A 22,887-nucleotide genomic window follows, 5' to 3' on the forward strand; every position below is an offset into this window, starting at 1 on the left:
CATCCACTGCCGGGGGGTCTATTCAGCCCGCGCGAGGCGCGGCCAACGCGTCGCAGAAGAGGAAGCGCAGTTGCAGCTGGTGGGCCCGCGACTGTTTTTCTTCTCCAGCGAGATCCGATGGCCGGAGGCGGCCGGAGGCCGCCAGACAGAGGCAGAGGTGGCCGGAGATGGAGGCCGCAAGGCGGAGGTGGCTTGTGGCGCAGCCCGTAGTTAAATAAAAAAATAAAAAATAAAAGAAATTGTCCGTCGACGAGCCCGCTGAGCCCATCCATGAGCCGCCAAGCCCATCGACGAGCTAGCTGCTGTGCAGCCGCCAACGCCATGCCGGCCGCCCCTGCTCACCAGCCGCCCCGGCTCGCATGGATAAGAGTGCCTGAGTGGGAGATAGAGGGGATAAGAGTGCCTGCGTGGGGAGATAGAAGATGATAGAAGGGATAAGAGTGCCTGCGTGGGGAGATAGAAGAGGGGGAGAGAGGAGAGTGATGGATGGTAGGGTGGAGAGAAACCCCAACTCAATTATATATATATATATATGAAAATACCAAGGCCCAAACTGGATGTTTTGGAGGTTATCCTTGGTAAACTTGAGATTCCTGATCTCGTACATGCTGGTTTTGTCTGCTGCTCTTGGCGCAATGCCTACACCGCCTGCGTGACCTTGGGAGGTACAAACAGTCCCAGACGCCGTGCCTATTCTACACCTCCAAATCTACTGGTGACAATGTTGCCTGTCTCTACAGTCTCGTGGAGAAAAGGGTGTACAAGTTAACTCTCCCGGAGCCACCGATTCGTAGTTGGATTTTGATCGGGTCCTCTAATGGATGGCTGATCACTGCAGATGAGGGGTCTGAGCTGCTCCTTGTCGATCCTTTCACTAGTGAACAGATCGCTCTCCCTTTAGTGGTCACCATTGAGCACGTAAAGCCCATCTTTGATGACTCAGGTACTATTCACAAGTTTGAGTTATCATACTACACTGGAGAGAAGGTTTACGCGGCACCTGAGATATATATACTCGCAATGATCTCCGTGAAGAGCTCTACTACAAGGCATTTGTGTTCCCTGATCGTTCTACTAGAAGCTGTATTGTGGTGCTTATCCACCATCCATATTTTCAGCTTTTGTTTGTGCGACCAGGGGATGATAAGTGGACTTGGCTGCCACCCAATGCAGGATACAGAGATTGCATGTACAGGAGTGGTGTATTGTATGCATTGACGACTGAACATGGGGAAATTGATGCATTTGATCTTAGTACCTGCACTAACACAAGGAATGCTATTGTGGGCAAATTAAAGGATTTTATTTACGAGAGCGTGTACATCATTCCAGCTCCTTGGGGTGGTCTGCTACAAGTTTGGATGGCAGTAGATGGTTCAAGGAATGAGGTTACGGATGATCCAGCAATAATTTTTCATCCACCTCATAAAGTTTAGGTTAGTAAATCATCTAGACCTTGAGGTAGAGGATGGTGTTGCACCAGGGATATTAAACCATCAGAATCGAGCACGGGGATGAGGATGGCAGTGCACCAGGGATAGTAAGTGCCTCCGAGCACGATGGTGACTATGGTGATGTACTGGAGCGGGGTCCTGCAACACATGGAATACATTACCCAGAAAATCCTAGTATATAAAGTGGACATGGCTGCCAAAGAGCTAGTGAAAATTAACAGCTTGCCACACCATTTGTTATTTCTTGGGCATAACCAATCACTTTGTCTTTGTGCTGAAGAACACTCGCTCACAATTGAAGGCAAATCATGCTTACTTAACCGATGATCACAAGGAACTGATTATGGCACTTAAGGATGCCTGTCGTGATATAGGAGTACTCAACTTGAAAAATCACCAGAGGAAAGAAATTGTGTCAAAGATTTGGTCTGATTTGCCATATCCCGCATGGATAATACCTAATCTCACGAAGATGAATTTGTCTTTCAGGAAATAAGCCTTTTTTAATTGATCTGATGCACTGAAATTATGCAATTCACCATTATATTGGTGAATTTTACGTAACCGACCAGGCTCTATTTCAGATAACAGAGTAAAAAAGTGTTGAGGGCTCGATGGGGGTTGAGTTTTTCGCGTCTATGTGTTCATTTGTAATTTCAATTCATTTTGTAACATCATGGATGTATTACAATTCATCTAATTAAAAAATGACTCTTGTATTACTTTGTTTGTGAAATTGATTATATTGTGTTGTGTTCTCATTTTATACATTTGTTATGATGCTAAACTTAAAAGTTGCTGAAATACAGATTTGTCAGGTCCTATGCCTTGTGGATGCTTGTATATGGAATTATTGCTTTTATAGGGGCTTGAGTATGGTTGACATGTGTTTTGTCTGGATCTGTGTTAGAATTTATTATTTAAGCAAATCGAAATCTGACTGGAGATTTGGTCTTGAAACAATTTGTTGGTATTTTGGACTGCTCCGAAGACCATCAATTGAGCCCTTTGTTTATCTGAACTCCAGTTATCCATAATCCACAGAACATGGGGAGGAATGAAGGTTTACATAGAAATTGATCCAGGAGTTTTGTGTTTGTGGCAGGCTATCTAAAAAGATTTTGGGTGTTACACTCCATGTGACAGAGGTTTGGTTTATACAATGATTGTCTTTGTTCATATTCGAGAAACGATGTATAACACTATCACACCCAGTTTTAAAAATAAAACCAAATACATAACTATATGTATGTCAGGATCAAGTTTCATACATATAGAGAAATTATAAGTGAATAATCAGTAGCATTATCAAAAAAATAAAACAATTATAGATCTTCAGAGTTATATAACTTATCCTAGAAACAAAGGCTTCAAACTTCACACACAATCGACTGGGGCTGTGTAAGCCTAGAACTCAGCAACATCTTCAGAAGACTTTATAGCAACTTTCTCTTCTGAGCAGCAGTAAGTAAGGGTGAGTACATTTATAGTTGGTACCAGCAAAGGCACAAGCAATAACCAGAATAATAATTTAAATCCATCTTTAAGTTAAATTAATCATGTGAGGGTCCAAGCCACTCATGATCGTGAGCACAACTGATATATTAGTTTTACACACTGCAAAGGTTGTACACTTTCACTACAATTCACGTAAAGTTCTAAAAGGACTTTGAACCCAACCATGCATGTGCTGATCAGGCACAGTACCCCACTTTCGAGGTGTTTTTGCATAGGGACGCTATGAGGCATTTCCAAAGAATCACTATATGTATGCACTGGTCCCTAATTTTTTGCAGTACCTCAGAAGACAAAGCTTCCCACCCTCTCCCCTCCATCAATACACAAACCCATAATCCACCAAACCAGCGCCCCCAATCACAACATATAGTTCATCCAATTACTTAGCCAAGACCAGAGCCATATGGTATTGTGGTTGTACGGTTTTCCTAGGTGGTTCTCCATATTCCAGTTAATTTATAATACTCATATAAATAAGCATAGATAGAAGTATGGTTAGGGTCACTTGCCTTTCTCCAACCAAAAGCTACTCTTACTGCTCTTCAGCTCTTGCTCATTTGGAAACTTAACCTTCAAGCTTCGGACGACGATTCTTCTACTCGAAGCAATCATTGAGCAACCATACAAAGCAAACAACAAGTACATCTAAAAACAATATACTAAAACAAAAGAAAAACTTTGAAAGAGCATACTAAAAGATAGGACATGCTGCTACGATTACGAGAGCGCAAGAAATACGGGAAACGGAGCTAGGGTTAAAAAGAAACAGCTTTCAGAAGATTTGTATTATTATTGAACAAAAGAACTATGAGTTTCTTTTATTTTAATTAGAAACCATAAGTAAAAGATATTTAAAGAAAATATCTTTGGTTGTAGGTAACTCATATTGTATTTTTATTTGCAAAGGCGAGTAGAACTTAGTCAAATTTTATTTAATTATCTATGTACAGTTTACTAATTTAACAATTAGTAAGAAAGAAACTTGTGAGAGCTTCTAAGCGCACAATTTTATATGATTCATATGGAACTAAAAAATGAAATTACAAACACATTTGAATTGATATTAATCAAGTTAACATTAATTATGAAAACCGGAATAAACATCTGATTAACTTTTAATTTGAAAGCTAGATGAGAGAATATTAATCAAATTAAATCTATATTTAATTTTAAAACAAGAACTACGATATAACAATGCTACCAAATGATAGCTTACGCTAAAACAAAGCTAACGCAACAAGAACGAAACGAAACGGATCTAAAACGTGGAAATTATGAGAGAAACAAGGCTACAGGGTCCTAGTCATGATTAACTATAGACGTTAGGGGCTAAACGAAAGAAAAGAGACTGTTTTGTAAATTATTTTGAACCAGCATGGACTGTGGGTCGATTTTCACGAAAGCAAGGGATTCTTTTGCGAACTCTCCTAGGGTCGACCGGTATATGGTCTGGTTGACTCGGTTTAGATCCGATCGGGGCTGTTGGATCTCGATCGAACGATCCAAGATGGATCGGGCGGAGCGGGCGGCGACGTTGTGACACCGGCGGCGAGGCTGACGGCGGCGAGCTCAGCGGCAAATCACGAAAATGCAATTCCGGCCTTAGTTTTAGGTGCGGCTTGGCTCGGGAGGAAGCGCGCGTGACGGCGAACGCGACCACGAGCTTTGAGTGGGGCTTCGGCGAGCGGGACAGGGCATACCACGGCGGCGCTCGAGCATCTCGCTCCGGCTAGTGACTGTGGTGGCGAGACGACGCGAGAGAGAGGGAAAAGGGGCTGGTGAGAGTTCTCACCATGACGCGGTAGTCCGACGGCGGCTTTTGGAGGCGAGGGAGCGACGGAGCGGCGGGATGCGAGTGGCAGCCAAGCTCGAGTCGAGCTCTAATGGCGGCGGCTAGGGTTTGTGAGCACAGAGGCGGAAACTACGGCTTCTGTGGGTCAAGAGCAGGGTGGCATCTTATATAGGGGCGAGGATCGGGGGTCCTTGGCTTGCGCGCCAAGGCGTGGGGTGGCAGAGTCAGACTCCTTGAGCTTGAGTCCGGCTCGCGCGGGAGGTGGGAGGTGGACCCGACGGGCGGGGCCCACCTATCAGCAACAAAGGAGAGGGGGCGCCGAAATGGGCCGGGAGAAAGGAAACGGGCCGGTTAGCTGGGCTGCGTGGAGAAAAAGAAAAGAAGAAGGGGAGAGGGAGAGGGAGAGGGAGTTGGGCTGGCACTGGGTTGGGCCGTAGGGAAAGGGGGAAAAGGTTTTGCATTCTTGAAAATGTTTCCAAACCAATTCAATTCAAATTCGAATTCAGGGAATTCAAATTCAAATCGACAACAACAACTAAAACAATGCAAAACTCAGCGTGATGCAACACAAACAGAAGAACCTCATTTCTTTTACACTAAATTCCTTGTGAAGAAAAATAATTGTTGGAAAATTTTTAAAAATTATGAGAAAATTGTTGCTTTATTTTTAATTTAATCACATCCTAAAATTCAAAAAATTTAGGTTGTGACAGAACTACCACCTTAAAAGGAATCATGTACCGAGATTCACAAGGCTAGCATAAGTCAACAGTTTAGGTGGGTAGCTTCCAACACATACTAACCTTTCTGTTCCTGGTCATTTCTTCTTACAATATCTCCTCAAACATGCTTCTTTATTCTCCGCAACTCACATCGAACACTTTACGGATACTCAGTCTAAATCCTCCTTTGACTATCCATTCTTTCCTCAGCATCGTTGGCATATCTCTCGATGGACTTCCTTAGTACCTTGATAAAGTGATTTGAATAGAGCTGGATTGCTTCTCTCTGGCTTAGGTGTCTTGTTTCACCTCTCAAGTCCTCTTACACATCCCTTAACCTTCAAGTAAAGCGACGAACATAAGCCAACTATAAAATTTTGATCTTCCCAAATATCCTCAGGCATCCACTGCATTATCGAAAACATGCTTTTCTTGCTTTAGTATCTTGGTGACTCACAGTGGCATGAGAATTGGAGACTGACGCCATTTTCATTTGGTGGAGATATCCTGATCATCTGTCTTGGCAAGGGAGTCAATTAATGATGTCTGACTGAGTGCAGGGCTATTGGAATTTTGGTCCTGGGGTTGATCATTATCCTCTTTTTCACACCAACTGGCAAGATGTCCGTCTCCTCCACACTTGAAGCAATATAATCCAAGATCATGGGACCTAGTCCTCTCACGCCTTGTTGGACATCTATTGGCATAGTGGCCTTTTTCACTACATTTAAAGCACACTATTCTTTTAACATGTCTGTCCTGACATCCTTTCTGCTTCACCACAACTCTTGGTGGAATGGCTTGTGCATCAGGATTCTTCATGATAGAGTTGTCATATGGAGGTTGAACAACTTTAGGCTGCGGTTGGTTGGAACTGGGTTGAACACTTCTATCTACCAATGATTGTGGTAACTCCACCTTCTCTTAGCTTGCTTTACTTATTTGTTTCTTATGTTTCTTGCTTCTTTTAGGCTGAAATTATTTGAAAGAGATACTCCAATCCTTGAGGTTTATAGCCTGAGTATTGTCTTCATCTTGGGCGACTCCTTCTAGGACTAGATCTTGGGTGGATAACTTCCTCTTGATATCCGAATGATAACGTTGTCTTGCTTTCACATTCATTAAGCAATCTTCTTGCAGACACAGACGGCCATAATGCTCACAGCATTGACATATTCCTAGAGTCTTACTAATCTCATGTTGTTCTTCTCTCAATGGCTTTGGTGCTTCATAGTTCCTCTTACGCTTTTCATTGTTCCATGCTTCAGCAACTTTCCTTTTCACTGGTCCGGTGGGGACTTCTGCCCTGGTCATCTCCATGTTATCTGAGGATGATGTTTTAGACTGCAACCTTTCTTGTAAGACACGAGCTTGCATAGCTAATATCTTCTCTTTATCAAACGGAGGCAGATAGGTTGGAATCTGATGGTCATGACTGCTGATAGGGTTGTGGTTCCTCGAGAATGAGGCTTCCTCTGCAACACACTATTGAGTTTTGACCATGATTGGAACCATTGCTTGTAGCCCTTGAGTTTGTGTTGGATTGTTGGCTCTATCTTCTCGATTTCTGTTGGGACTCACCATCTGGTCAGGTGGTAGAGATAAGGTCAGTAGAGAGACGAAAGATTGAATAACAAGGTAAAGTTCACAATACCATCTTGACCAACTCTTGGTGATCATGAATGCTGAATAAATCAAGGTGTAGAGGAGGACGACATGGAGGTAGCAAAAAGAAAAGAGAGCATTCTTGTTTTCAGCTTTTTTCATTTGTTGACCATTGCAGATGCTTGGAGATCTCTATTGCTTTTAGTGTTGCCTTGAACTTCCTTCTTGACATCCTCTAAAGGATTGAGTAGAAATGCGTATAGGATAACAAGGAGGTGGGAGGTACATAAGAAATACCCATCTAGGCAACTGGTGTCATTGTAGGTAGTAAACCCACAATATACCAACAGTCATTACAAAGAAGCGAATCGGACAAGGTCATAAAGTCAAACATTATCACGCAAACACAAAACTCCACCAATCAACACAGTCAAGGAACGATGCTCATGCGCCTCGTGCAGCGGCGCCGGCCGGTCTGATGGCCGTTCCTTCCCAAATTGGCTTCCATCTCTCACCCTGGAGCTTGGAGCTTGGAGGCCTGGGTTGTCGAGAGAGAGAGGATGAACTGATTAGCCACCATGCACGCATATGCTCCACAGGTAGCTGTCCGGCACGCGGAGCCCCTGACGGAGCCGCAGGCGATCGGCGACTGCGGCGTGCAGCAGTGGGTGATGGAGGCGGAGACGGCGCTGGACCACGATTTGCAGGCGATGCACCGCTCCGTCTCGGAGGCCGTCTCCTCCGATGCGGAGGCGCTCCTCCTCCGTCCCATCGGCAATCTTGCCTCCCTCGAAGACTTCATCAGATAAGTAAATATGGGATTCGTAGTTATGGAATTCGTACAGACAAACGTTTCTTCAGTTAGTTTTTTCCCTATGCAATTCGTAGATATGGAACGTATGATTCAGAAATAATTGTGCCCCTGCATTTGATTTAGCTATTTTTCCCACAAATCCTTAGCTCACGTGATAACTATAATGAGTTTGCCTATTGCAGGGTGCTGCTGATGTCCTTTAACTTATTTTGCATGCATTTAGATCACTAGCAATGTCAATTCATTAACACGATATAGTCACAAATAACTAGTGACATTAAACTTTTCTTTTGAGCATAGAGATTACCATTATGCTAGTCATAGAGATTGCCCTGATGCTAGTTTGCTTTCAACTAGCTGGCAGTGCCTGCAACTTCTGCTCTTGGATACAGGTAATTGTTTTGGCGTGGTGCAGAAGCCTAGCAAACAGCTCAGGCTCTACTTTTAGGTGAGCAGTAGTTCAACAATTTGATTGCAATGTCTTTGAAACGCCTCTATCAACTTGAGTGCCACATATTTCCTAGTGCCACACTTAGCTTTTAACACAAAAAAAAAGAGTACACTGCTACTGATTTGCGGTCAATTTAATTGTGATGCTCATCCTGTCACACATGCTTCTTGATTGAACAGAGCTCTGATTATATATAGATGTAGCAGTACTCTAGTGTGTAGTAGGTCTCATTTGGTGTCCTAATGGATTATTTTTATCATTAGTGTCAATTGTCGAGCATAGTATTTTAATTAAGTCTACAACATTAATTCCACTGTTATAATTGAACCAGTTTGTGCTAGTATCAGTAATTTCCATCACAAATATCCCTCTGATTAATATTTGTCAATGTAAATTACGGCTAGTTTCAGTAGTTTCCATCACAAATATTGTCCTCGGATTAATATTTGGCAATGTGCTCTTTTTATGTTAGGATGAAATGGAACAAGGAAGAAACAGTGAGAAGAGATTGGAATTTTTGCTGTTTTTGTTTCTAGTGTTGCTTTTGATGCAAGATGAATGTAACTTGCATGTAAATTTTGAGGTGCTTCTCAATGTAAATACGAGATATTGTATTTGATTTGATGTTGTGGTAAATGGTCTGACAATTTTGGTATGTATTCTGGGCTGTCATGACTATTCTAATAAAAGGGTTGAAAATAAGGCCCAATTTGGTGGCCCACTAAATTGGGCCCAGGCTGTGCTGCTGATGTCACTCGCCATGTCACCTGCCGATTGCCATGTCACCTGCTATGTTAGCACCACTTTCCACGTCATTGACATGTCAGTAGCCATATTATTGACCATGTCATCATTGCTATCCACATCATCGCCAAGTCAACAGCCACATCATCCTCCATGTCATCAATGTGTGACATGGCAATTAAATCTGTGACGAAAATTATACTGTTTGTGACATTTATTTTCATCATAGGAAATGGGTTTGGGTTGGGCTTTGGGGGCCCGGGGACATTATATGACGGTTTCAAAATGTCATGGATGAAGCAATTTATGACAAAATTTTAAAGAACATCACTAGATGTGATCTGTGACGCTCAATACATGACGCAATTTGAGATTGTCATAAATACTATTTTATGAAGGTTTTTTAGTGATTTGTGACGAAATTTAATCGTCATGGATTAAATGGTTTCTTGTGGTGATCCCGCACCCCATCTCTCCATCGAGACGGGGAGCACGAAGCTGCCCCGATCAAACAACGAATAGGGCAAGGTCACGACGCCTGTCACACCATCAACGCTCGCCACTGTGAGTACGAGTACGGCGATGCCGCCAACTCGGTGGTGTAGAGTTACTGCCCTCAACATGGTGGTCGCTACGACAGTGACGAGGATAGCAGCATGAGCCCTGAGCCTCCGGGCATCTGGGTCTTTAGCCTGGACATTCGCAGCGCGCATGTACCGTCGAAGAACCGCCCGCTCGCGAACGTGATGAGGAACGCCAGGGATACATACCCCGGCCTGTGGCTCGAGGATTATCACCTGGCGTGCCGCACAGGTGGCGCCCAGAATGACGACTTCATCATCCGCAACCTCCCACAGTATCTAGCGGACTCGGCCCATACATGGCTCGAGCACCTCCCGGCGAACCAGATCCATGACTGGGCGGATCTGAGGGAGATCTTTGTGGGAAACTTCGAGGGCACGTACGAACGCCCTGGAAACCCATGGGACCTCAAGAACTGTCAGCAGAAGCCGAGAGAGTCTCTCCAAGAGTACATCTGGTGCTTCTCCAAGGAGTGCAACGCCATCCCCAATGTGGAAGATGCCGACATCATTGGGGTGTTCCTTTCTGGGACCACATGTGAGTCCCTGGTTCACAAGATAGGCCACAAGGGCCCGCAGACCACGAAGGAACTCCTTGACATCGCCACCAACCACGCCTCCATCAAGGAATCGATGGGGGCGACCTTTGATCGAGCCTGGGGCAGCAAGGCCGACCATCCTGGGAAGAAGGGCGGGGGACAGTTCGTGTGGCTGCGGTCGACTGCAAGGCCGGCAAGGCCCCTGCGGGCGAAATCCCCAAGTTTTTCGAGACGATGCTCGAGAAACCTTGCCCCAACCATGGCTACTACGTCAAGCACGCCCTCAAGGATTGCGGCTTGATCAAGAAGTGCCTCTCGGGCTCCCAGAAGAAGGGGGAACAGAAGAACAAGTGTTGACGGTCACTAACGACTCCTTTTCATCGTCAACTCCTGCACAAAATTGAACCATAATGTGGAATAAATGCTAAGATATATTTATTTACTAATGAATTCCACAGATGATGTTTGAGAATGTGTGCAGGTGATTTTGTCCCATCAAGTTGGGGTAGGCTAAACCCAAAAAGAAACAAAGATCACAGTTCAGCAAAATTGATAGCTAGTCTCCAAGCGCTCCTATCCGAATCTACTTCTTTAGAGATATTCCACTACTTAAGATCTCTCTTATCTGACTCATCTCAAGTCAGTTCAGGCCTACCTCTACCCCTCTTTACATTATAGATTCACTTTAGAACCCCACTACACACCGGTGCCTCAGGAGGCTTCCGTTGGACATATCCAAACCATCTCAACCGATTTCGCATGCGCACCCAAATAAATAAAATAATATAACGGCATGAATGCCATAACCATTTATGCAACCTATGGTTCATTAATTAATTTCAGAAAATAATTATTATTCCTACACTAAATATTCTGCTAAGTAATATAAATGTTTGGAAAACTTAAAATAAAATAAAATTGCCGTATTAATTAGTGTTGCTTAATCACATCCTAATTTTTTTAAAAAAATTGGGGTCGCCTGCGGCCCTCTGCAAATGCAGTTTGGACGGGCCTTAAAAATGTTTGATGCAGCAGTGATTGTCGGTATGTAGCACTAATAGCGAAGGATTCGGGTTGACTCTACATATTACTGTGCCAGTGGTATGATACAGTCATCATGGAGCAATAATAACCAGAGATTCTCGTGTTGACTGATAGAAAACTATATGCAAGCAGATATGCATGGGAACAATTACACGTTGGACCACATGTTCGATACTATTTTCAAGATTTAAAAAAAAACATAGCACTCAAGTCATAAACTATGATTTGTACCTATGATCCGATCAACTAATAATTTAGGAAGCAAGAACATGATACTGTCATTATGAACGATTCCCCTGATGACTACTACCGAAAACTTCGCCAGCAATATGTGTGTCACGTGTAGGCTGTACTGTTGCTGTGATTCGTCAACATATATTTTACGGCTCCAATAAGTACGCATGGTATCTTGATCCAGGATAAGCACATAGTTAATTATTCCTACACGTTAGATAACAAGGTTTGTTCTGTCAAACTATGTTAAGAACAAGTAATGCAGAAATAATTAATAAACTACAATGGGTATCTCAGATCTGAGTAACTACATATTCAGATTCAATATACAGGTTGTTTAGGATGTTGCGAAATAGTCTAATAAGTGAATTGATAGGCAAAAATTCTATGGAACCATATTTTTTTTCATAACAGTATTTATGTGTATCAGAAGTACTTTTTCTGTAGCATCTAATAACTTATATCTGATATTGATACTCTTTGTAAAAAATAATAATAATGGTCAGAGGGAAGAAAGTTTGACTCGCAGGGAATCAAAATTAAAACAACCTTTAATTTTAATAAGAGGGAAGTAACTACGAGCTCGCCAAAATCAGAGGCGAGATTCTTCCATATGATCACTCAGGTCATGAAGAAAATTTCAAGTTCTCTAATAGTAGTAGTTGAACATGATCTATTTTGGGTAGAGACTTGGTGTAACTTGAATGAGCAAAAAGAACTGTAACTTTCTGAAATCTATTTGGCTGTGCCTTAATATATTCTGCATGTGAACTGGTTCATGTGTTTGTCCTGTATGTGTACCAAGTTAATCTGTATGTGTGCCAAATTGAAATAGCGCCCACTTTTTACTGTCGATTGTTGATAAGAGTGTTGGTAGAAATAATACTATTTTTACTGGAGGTTCATGTTGCAAACCTCAGATGTAGTTACCATTTGTAATGGAGGTTTATGTTGCAAACCTTAGGTATAGATAACATTTCTAATGAAGGTTTATGTTGCAAACCTCAGGTATAGATACCATTTGTACTGGAGGTTTTTTACAATAACAGCAAGTGATAACGAGTTAACTCCAGCGGTACCAGTGGGTACTTTTAGATACTTTTGTCTTGAAATTTTTTCTAGTCATTGATCAATGGAAAATATTAAATTAGTATTCGGTCCCAATTTTTGATACTTGGTCCCATATTTTTGTAGCACCAGGTACTTTAGTCTAGGTAGTTCCAGGTACTTCCTATCCTGACCAACGTATGATTCTGTCAGATGGATGGCTCTTATTTTTTTTCAATCATTGTAAAAATTCTCCCTATATATATATTTTCCACCATTCAATGTCGTTCGATGGATGGCTCCTATTTTATCCAACCACCATATATAGATTAATGATTTTGGAGATATAGAGAGTATCCCCCCTTTTGGTTTTAGAAGTGAGTGGGCTTTGTATCGACAAGGCTTATGACTTGTCTTTTCATTGCCGTGTAATTTATTAGTTGTATATGTAGAAGTTTTAAGTTTTATTTCTAATTAGTGGAGGGAGTAACTTCCATGAAATAACCAACCTCTATCTTAATCTGTCAGTTGTCGAACTTCCTTGGAGTCGGGATATCGCTTTGTATTTGGTTTACGAAGGTTTTGAGATGCAAGACATGATCTTGTGCATAACTAGACTTGAATTCGACCATCAAATAATGATAGATTTCAGTATATCTAATTTATCCATATATATGTACCTGGATTTTAGCGCTTCATCTACATATATTTTACGGCTCCAATAAGTAAGTACGCATGTCTTGATCCAGGCCGGATAAGCACACATTGTTAATTATTCCTACTCTGTTCACTACTGGCAACGGTACTAGAAGATCCATGAATGAGCATCTTAATTAATAAACTACAATGGGTATTACAGATCTGTTCATTGACCTTGTCCTACTAGACGTTAGATGACACGGTTTGTTCTGTCAAACTGTGTTAAGAAACTAATAATCCAGCAATAATTAATAAACTACAATGGGTATCACAGATCTGAGCAACGTACTACTTATCCAGATTAAAATACAGGTATAGTTTAAGATATCGAAACAGTCTAATAGGTGAATTGATGAGCCAAAAATTCTATGAAACCATATTTATATCAAAAGTACTATTTCTGTAGCATCTACTAATAACTTATTTTTGGTACTGATACTCTTTGTGAAAAATAATAATAACGGTCAGAGGGACACACACACACACACACACACACACACACACACACACACACACACACATATATATATACCACACAAAAAAACCAAACAAGTTGATAAGTTCATAGGAACTAGCATGCATATAATTCATTTTGGATGAACACTAAGTTGTGATAATTTTGATACTAGCTAAACACGGTCAATGAAGTACTATTGGACTAGCTTTGCATTCCAATGCGCAATTTTGATACCAGCCGTCAATGAAGAAGACATATTTAAATTCCCGTTGGTTTTTTTTTCTTGCTTAGCCTACTTCCATTTGTTTTTTTTTTCTTTTTGCTTTGACATTCTCATTAGCACCGGTTTAGCTCCCTTGCAGAAACTGAGCAATCACCGGAAGAACTTGAGTTTTAGAAAGAAAGGCAATATATAGGTTAGTATACTATATGAGAGAATGTTGATTCACCAATCGGTTTGCTCAAGCCGAAGTTTGACCACTTGAGTAAAAGCAAGGGATTTTTCCACTAGTAGAATGTGCATGCAAAGCAATATTTGCGAGCTGAGGGAACGCTAGATGCTATTATATGGTACGCAATGGTTTTGCTAGTACGTGCTTGGGTGGGCATGAGGTATATTTCTTAGATGGATACCTTGGATGATAAAGGTCGTTTGCATGATGAAGAAGACTGCTGCGAAGCTAACTTTTTTTTTTGCCATCTTCAGCTATTGGTAAAAAATGGGAAGCGGCAGGACCTAGTGACAGGTACTTTTATGAAGTCAGTGAACATTCAGAGGCCAATCTGAAGATTGAAAATGTAGGATGTTGTTTTCTTTAAAGGATGAGAATTTCCTATTCTTAATACATCATTCAGTCATAGCTGTCTCAGTTAACGGTGTATGCGGCTGTGAAGATTTCATTGACATCTTCGGCGATGATGATATACAATTTTTAATATATTGTATTTTGATGTGTAGTACTTCAATTTTCTGGATGAATATTCGTTGATGAATCATAATTTGATTTTTCATCCCTATCATTTTAGTGGAAGCAACCTCCTACATATAAATTCATGATCTGGGAGATATTGAGAGAATCCCCCTTTTCTATTTAGAAGTGAGGGGGCTTTGTATCCATGAGATTTATGACTTGCCTTTTCATTGCCGTGTAATATCTATTATTAGTTGTATAGAAGTTTGAGTTTTATTTCCAATTAGTAAAGGGATTAACTTCCATGAAACTAGGTGATTCCCCACGTGTTGCTGCAGGATTTGAGAGAGCTTTTCAAAAAACTATTATAAAAATACAATAATTCTTTAAATAAAATGCTATGGAGAGCTTGTAAAAAGATAAATAAGCACTTAGACCGAATGATAGATTTTTTAGTAAGAAAAGCTCGTATAAATGGTGCATTTGTAGAGATTATGTTGAAATCCATATGATAAATCTCTTGGATGAAAAATAATAGATTTTTGAGTTATTCTTTTTTTAGAGAAGAAAGAAATGAATAAGATATGTATTTCATAGATATAAGACGTGCGCGAAGTTGATTGGACGATTACAGTAATGAAGGTGTTGTGGCTAATTCAAAGAACAGAGAAAAAGTAATAAATCCTTATGGATCCCAATAGTGATTCACATGTTGACGTGGCTGGATGAAGTAATTATATATATTTTAATTACTTTTATAAATGAACGAAATATTATAAATTAGTGCTAGTTATTGCATAACATGTTGATGTGGATAACAAAATGCTAATATAGTGGGTTTAAATTGCATGTGATAGTGCATTATTGAGGTGGACAGCTTGCGTGTGGAGAGAAATCTCTAGTGCGGACCAACTATATATATATATATATATATATATATATATATATATATAGGTTCTCCAAATAACCAAACTTTGTCTTAGTCTTTGAATTGTTGAACTTCCTTTGAGTTGGGATATCTTTGTTTTTGGTTTACGAAAGGTTTGAAATTCAAGATATGATCTCTTATGCACAACTAGACTTGAGTTCGACCGTCAAATAATGATAGATTTCAGTTTACCTAATTTATCCATATGTATCTGGATTTTGGCGCTTCCATGTTCTAGTTTTGTTCATGTCGGTGAAGAAAAACTTGCTCAATTATCTGGAGAGCCAGTGTAGCCAGCTCCACCATCACATGACCCATATAAAATATTCAACAAACATGAATGCAGCATACTATGGGCCATTGGAAACCATGTCACCAGCTATACGAACTTGTAGCTCGATCCATCTATAAATAGACGCCCCTATCACTCTTCACATAGGATAAGGTAGAAAGGAAAGGGATATCCTAGTATTCTAGCTAGCCAGCCATGGCCTCCTACTATGCAATAGTTGTGCTTTCCCTGCTAGTGTTTTCCATTTCTGCTGGTCATGCACTGGATGAGCAGGAGTTGAAAACAACCCTATACATAAAACAGAATTATGCCCAAGACCAAAGAGTTGTGGGAACTGACACCGTCGTCATTAATTGGGTCATAAAGGATGGGCCAGATGCTGCTGCGAATACCATCGGGCACGCAGAGGGCCTGACAACCCATGCAAATCTTGCCACGAATTTCTGGGTAACCATATTTGATATGGTGTTCGAGGGTGGAAGGTAAGAAGTCTGTGCTAAAACATTTTCTTGTGCTGTAATATTTACATATGCGTAGGTTGGTCACATTACTTAATTTGTCTTCCAAAAGAAGATGCTTTGGGGTTTAAGACATAACTTTGAACACTAATTTCAATTAAAATATGCTACCTTTAATGTAATTCTAAGATGAATCTCTAAAAGGATATATTGCTGAACTTTTATTGTTACATTGTCCAAAACGCTGTTTTGAACTAGAAATTAATAACATAGTCATGCAACTATCAAATGCTACATTGCTGATACTGGCCTTTGACATTGTGCTTGCATGTTGTGATTCTGTCAACAAAATAGCCTAGCTGGATCAACACTAAAAGTGATGGGGCTTCATGGGGGGATGAGTACCGGACAAGGCCAGTGGAGTGTTATGGGGGGCACAGGAGAACTTACAATGGCACGAGGTATTATAAATTACAAAATAACCCAAGAAGATGGTACCAGCAGGACCTTTGAAATATCCATATGTGTGTTCTACACTTCAAAGTCTACTGTTCCGGTAAGTGCCAGAAGCATTTTTATCTATTGCCATAATCGAGATTTGCTCTTACAAATGTTATCTTGTCATTTTTAAAATACTTTCCTTGGATAAAATGTAATGGCACAGCCAACGGTATATCTTACAACTGTGTGGCATATGCATATGTATTTATAGGAAGAGATAAATGAAGCTCCATGAATGTTATATAAAAACAATACTCGCGAATGGTGGATGACCACAATTATATATTTTATGCAGCTTTTGGGTGGTATTAATATTGGCCTATTTCCTTGAGGACAGTGAGCTTCAAGCAGACATCTTCACGAGCATGTGTGTGAGGCGACATGACGACTACATCTACAATCTATTTTATCCTTGATCCTTAATAAATGAACCCCTCTGTGTTGTGAGTGACAAAATACACATTTCTACTACTCCAGAGCTGGAATGTTCCTTGTAATTGGTTCTACATTTTATGTCAAGTTCAACTCCTTGTCCCAACAGATCTTATCATCAATAAAGTGTGCGCCATTTGTGTTCTACATTCTTTTTGTTCAAGCATTTTTATGTGTCTCAAACATCTTGCAACCATACACTGGCTATTTATTTTGGTGAAGGAATAACACTAAGGGCCTGTTTGGAAGTCTAAAATTTTGAATCTCAAACGTGTAAATTTCAGGTCTGAAAACTTTAACAGTCCAGGTCCGAGAATGCTGTTTGGATGGATGGTAAACCCACTAACATTACACTCTGATTAGGCCAAAACCAACGCAAAAAATTAAAAAACACAACTATCAGGCTCATCCGCTCAGTCCACTCCAGAATCGCTTCCGTGCTCGACTCAGTGGAGGCGTCGTCCCCGTGCGCGAGCCTTCACCCGCAGTACCGCGGGGTTCCTCGAGAGATCCCATCGGCACAGGGAGGAGCACACCGGTGGCTGCTGCGATGGGGCCGCATCCGAGCACATTGGCGGTGGTTGCGATGGACGGACCCATCTGAGCGCATGGGCACCCGGCTGCGATGGCGGGCACATCCATGGCGTGTGCGAGTGCATGCATCTGCGACAACGGCAACCACTTCCATGGTGGTAGTGAGCGGACCCATGACAACGGCAAGTGACTCTACCCACGCAGATCTGCTCGGCCAGCAACCTCCTTCGTTTCGGATCGACCTGCTCGAGTAGCCTAGTAGCATCTTGTTTGCGAGTAATCTCCCATGTCTCAATGTCATAGGTTGGCTGCAAGTTTCTGCAAATTGAAGCGTCCTGCCTAATTGTGCAAAAATGCAGACAAAAAGTTGACAAATATAGTGAATCTATCTTTGGATTTGAAAGCATAATGTAGTAAAAACCCACCGGATTGATATATCGTTCACAACCTTAGCTTCACCTCTATCTTTATTCTTCCTATTTATTGTTCGGTGCAGATTTGGTGAGCGCAGCGGCACCAGCTGCCGGTGGCGGCCACCACCCACCGGCTGTCCCACCCGGCTCAGCCGGGGGTGCTATCGTGCTTCCTCGCTCACGCCGCCGGACAAGCCGCTCCCGCCGCAGGGGCGAAGCTAGAGCAATTGTTTGGGGGTGCTGGGTGCACAACTTCATCAAGAATACAGTGATTTACATAATATTCAAATAAAAGGATAATATATTCTAATAGTGACAATGTCAATTTAGTCATTAGTCCATACATGCGCAAATTGGTACAGACTAGGCAACAACACTCACCAGTCATCATCTGTAGTCTATAGCAAAATAATTCAATAAACAGTTCATTGATCACTGCAGCCAAAAGCTCAAAACGTTGACAACAGATGTAGCAAAATATGTGATCCAACCTAAAGAAAAAGGAACAAATAGGTCCATTATTTAGCAAAGAAAATATAATGTAGGATGGTCCATTGAAAGTTAAAGTAGATGGACTAAAATACTTCTTAGATTTAGATATCATATTTACGCCATTTTCCTTCCATTGTCATGAAATGACCAACCACAACCACTTTGGTAACTTTCTTCATTTCTTCTTTCTCTATATAGCCAATAAGTCTATGACTTAAGTGTTCATCACCGATGCGATTAGACAAACTCGTTTTTACAATCTTCAGGCCCGAAAAGCATCTCTCAACTGTTGTTGTAGCGACAGGCAATACTAGTACTTCAAAAGTCGATAGACTAGTCGGTACAAACAATGTTTTTCTATCTCTACCATTTTTTGAGAGAGCTCACCAATAGTGTTTATGTTGGAGAATCTGTTATCTGCTCTCACATCAGCAATGTAAAGGTGAAGTTGGTGGCTAAGGTCCCTCATATCATCTTTGCTAAAATCATCAGGAAATAGTTTGACTAAGCTCATCAAAGTCTGCCCATTGAAAGCCTGAAATATGATTCTCTTGGATTGAAAGCGGCTGAGCAAATAAGCAATTGAGAGGTGGTCTCACTAAAGCGGCTGTCAAGCTCTTGAACTAACCAATCAATAACATCATTAAAGCAATCCACTGCATAGTGATGCTTGTTTGTAATTCCTGTTTTTTTCTATGCTGTTTGGGATCAATATATGCACTTTCCATTTCGACTCTTATCTATTTCATGCAAGTCACAAAACCCATTAACTTCATCTAATAATTTATCCCAACCATCTCTTCTAAGATCATCCAAATGGAGTCTTGTTGAATTCACACATCCAATGGCATTTACAATGTCTTAATTCTTGCATTGTAATGCTAGTGATAATGTATTGTGGCACTTCAAAATAGTAAACAAGAGATGCAAATAAAAGAAAAGTCAAAAGATTGGAAGTATACCAAAGATTTGATGCTTCATCTCTATTTTGCCTATCTTTGTCATCCTTTTCAACAACCATTAGCACTACAACTATTGTAGGAAACATGTTGACTAAACTTTTTAGAGTTTTATAATGAGAACTCCATCTTGTATTTCCAGGTCTTTGAAGATATTGCTCTTGATTTAACCTTGTCCTGTCACACCCGGTTTTTAAAATAAAATTGAATGCATACACTACTACAAAATAGGCCTTTCTTCCAGGCCATTTGTCCCGGTTACCTTTGGGCCCGGGACAAAAGGTGGCTTTTGTCCCGGGTCCAACGGCTAGCCGGGCCAACATGGGGGACAGGGGCTTTTTGTCCCGGGTGGAGCCACCAACCGGGACAAAAGGCCCCCCTTTTGTCCCGGTTGGTGGCTCCACCCGGGACAAAAGGCCCAACCCTTTTATCCCGGGTGGTAACACCAACCGGGACAAAAGGGTCACCCTTTTGTCCCGGTTGGTGTTACCAACCCGGACAAAAGACCCCTTTTATCCCGGTTGGTGTTACCAACCCGGACAAAAGGCCTCTCCACGTGATAGTTCAAAAGGAAGTTATTCTATACTGAGTCACGTGTACTACTTAGGTGAATTGGCAAGGAAACCATGCGTTGGGCAAGAGGTCTTGGGATCGAATCCCGTGGTGAGCAAAAAATTTTTTAACGTCAGGCACCTTTTGTCCCGGTTCTTCCACCCGGGACAAAAGCCTCGAGAGGCTTTTGTCCCGGAAGCCTTGTCCCGGTTCCAAAACCGGGACAAAAGCCAGTTTGGAACCGGGACAAAAGGCCAAATCTGTAGTAGTGATAATTATATGTATGCCAGGATCAAGTTTCATACATATAGTGACATCATAATGGAATAATGAGCAACAATGTCGCGTAAAAGAGACTTACAACACTAAACGACTATCAGATATGTACAGCTTCTCCTGGAAACAAAGGCTCCCTTCAAGAGAGGGGTTGTGATGAAACAGAAAAAATTCTCGAAAATACAGGAGAGCTGCGTATCTTTGTAAGAAGAAATAGTCCAATTACAAGAAACCAAAACCACCATGGACCAGAATGGGATTGGTAAAGCCAAGTTAGACCTGACCAACACACATATAGGACTGCACAGTACTGAAGCCCTCGACCAACACTGAGTTCAGCAAGGTCCTTCGCACCTACAACCTGCCATAAATTTAATTCATCTTTAAAGGCTTGTAGTGCAGACTGTAGGTTGGGAGCAGATTCATCAAACGCACAAGCATTTCTGTGCTTCCAAAGAATCCATGCTCCAAGGATAACTAAGGAGTTGAAACCTTTCCTGTGTTGCTTGGGGATTTTCCTCTAGGATTTCTTCCACCAATCAGCCAAAGAGGTACATCATCGACCAGGAACCAGGCTTGTTAGATTCAATGGTTTAAGGATGTTGAACCAGAATTTTCTAGCAAAGTCACAGGAAGTGAGGAGATGTACTGTCTCATCATCCTAATCACAAAGAGCTCTTTTACGGTGCACAATACTACCACTTGGTAGTATGTAGTATAGAAAAGATCCAACCGTCCATTACAAAGGTCAAGATTGTCATCAGTAACTCATATAAATTGCGAAGAATATTTAGTTTTTTTGCATTTTAGCCCCCTCCCCCTCATGCATCTAGCACCGATCACATCCACCGCCGCCAGCCCTCCCCCTCGTGGATCTGACGCCGATCACATCCGCCACCATTAGTCCTCGTCGAGGTCACCAGAACAGACTCATTCTTGCGCCACCGCGGGCCTCAGCTTCCCTTGCTTCGCGCATTACTGTAGGCGCCGCCAGCGACGAGGACGCGTTACTCTGGGCCTTGCTCTCCATCGTCCACATCCTGTTGTTGTCGTAAGTGATTTTCTGCATGATGTTGTTTTTGGTTGTACGCTCCATATGGTTTGCTTTCTTTCTAATAATGTGTCAATTGGAACTCCGGTGGCGCAGCGGAGGCACAGACGGAAGCGGAGGCGGAGGCGGAGGCGACCGGAGGCACACGGGGGGACCGGCATCTGCGAGTGGATCGATTCCACTCACGCGCGCGGTGAATAGACCCCCCCCCCTCCGCTGCCCGTCCTCCAGCCAGGGACTGCGCATCGGGCACGCCACGCGTCACCTCACCGGCGCCGACCGCCGGAATCGCCGCCGAGGAAAGAAACCCTAGCCGCCGAGACGAGTATTCCTGCCAAGGGCTTGTGAGAATGGGGAACACCAGAACGGATAGAGAAGAAATGAAAGCGAAAACGAAAAGAAAGAGAAAGAAACAATAAAAATAAAAAGTGTGATATCACTGATCATTTTTCCTATATTACTCTTATACTACCTATACTACCTAGCTATACTACCTCATACTACCGATTAATGATTCGGTGATATAAAATAAATCTTAACCGTCTGATGTTTTCATACGAGTCCTTCTCAAACGGTAGTATATGGTCGTATTGTGCACCGTAAAAGTAAAACAATAAAAATAAATAGTGTGATATCACTAATAATTTTTCCTATATTACCCTTATACTACCTATACTACCTAGCTATACTACCTCATACTACCGATTAATGGTTTGGTGATATAAAATAAATCTTAACCATCCGATGTTTTCATACGAGTCCTTCTCAAGGGGGCAATGAGTGTGTGAGGAAGTCCTTTCTTTATTTTAACCGGTCAGCTATCCAACATCGATTTCATATGGACAACCACATGAAGGTCTTGCATTTTTCCCGGTGCCCAAGATTTCGCTTCCATTGTTCAAAAGGGATAGAACCAGTGAAAAAAACCCCGTAGGCCAACCTGGTGGAAAAGGTACCAGAGGACTCAAACTTCCCAAGATGGGCAATGCCGGACAAGGTGTCCCTAGAGATCTAAATATTCTGCTAGACCAAGCCAGCCGAGAGCCCACTTATATCTGCAACCCAATTCAGCTCGTGGAGAGCCTCTCCCATAGTTCGTATGTTCCTTATTCTTGGGGGGACACACTTAACAACATTAGGTGCTAAGTCCTCTAAACAACAGCCATGAAGCCAATGGTCCGACCAAAATAGAGTATTGCCTCCGTTTCCAACAGAAGTCACAATTGAGATGGCAAATGTGGCTGAGGTGTTCATGTGAACAGGGATATTTAGACCAGCCCACACGCGATCCGGGTTGGCTTTTTTCAATACAAAGCCACCTCATCTGCAAGGCCCACCCCATGACTTCTAAGTTGTAAATTCCCAATCCTCCCAACTCAAGAGGTCG

The 22,887-nt window shown here is 41.9% G+C and overlaps 1 protein-coding gene and 1 pseudogene across 1 annotated transcript; both read left to right on the forward strand.

Moving 5' to 3' along the window:
* The first annotated feature begins 532 nt into the window (after window positions 1–532).
* LOC120713267 lies at window positions 533–1,436 on the forward strand (annotated as a pseudogene).
* Window positions 1,437–15,977: 14,541 nt separating this feature from the next.
* Window positions 15,978–17,370, forward strand: LOC120639103 (dirigent protein 11-like). Its single transcript, XM_039915142.1, has 3 exons — window positions 15,978–16,314; window positions 16,645–16,846; window positions 17,087–17,370. The coding sequence occupies exons 1-3, from the start codon at window positions 16,028–16,030 to the stop codon at window positions 17,120–17,122; spliced, it is 525 nt and encodes a 174-aa protein (XP_039771076.1). The 5' UTR covers window positions 15,978–16,027; the 3' UTR covers window positions 17,123–17,370.
* The last annotated feature ends 5,517 nt before the right edge of the window (window positions 17,371–22,887 follow it).

Source organism: Panicum virgatum, chromosome 6K, assembly GCF_016808335.1.
Source record: "Panicum virgatum strain AP13 chromosome 6K, P.virgatum_v5, whole genome shotgun sequence".
Taxonomy (NCBI): domain Eukaryota; kingdom Viridiplantae; phylum Streptophyta; class Magnoliopsida; order Poales; family Poaceae; genus Panicum; species Panicum virgatum.

What these genes read in the sequence shown, in the direction of transcription:
- LOC120639103 (XM_039915142.1), top strand. Translation starts at nt 16,028, where the DNA reads ATGGCCTCCTACTATGCAATAGTTGTGCTTTCCCTGCTAGTGTTTTCC. An exon ending in ATGGTGTTCGAGGGTGGAAG is followed by an intron (nt 16,315 to 16,644) that starts GTAAGAAGTCTG and finishes TCAACAAAATAG; the next exon opens with CCTAGCTGGATCAACACTAA. An exon ending in CTTCAAAGTCTACTGTTCCG is followed by an intron (nt 16,847 to 17,086) that starts GTAAGTGCCAGA and finishes TATTTTATGCAG; the next exon opens with CTTTTGGGTGGTATTAATAT.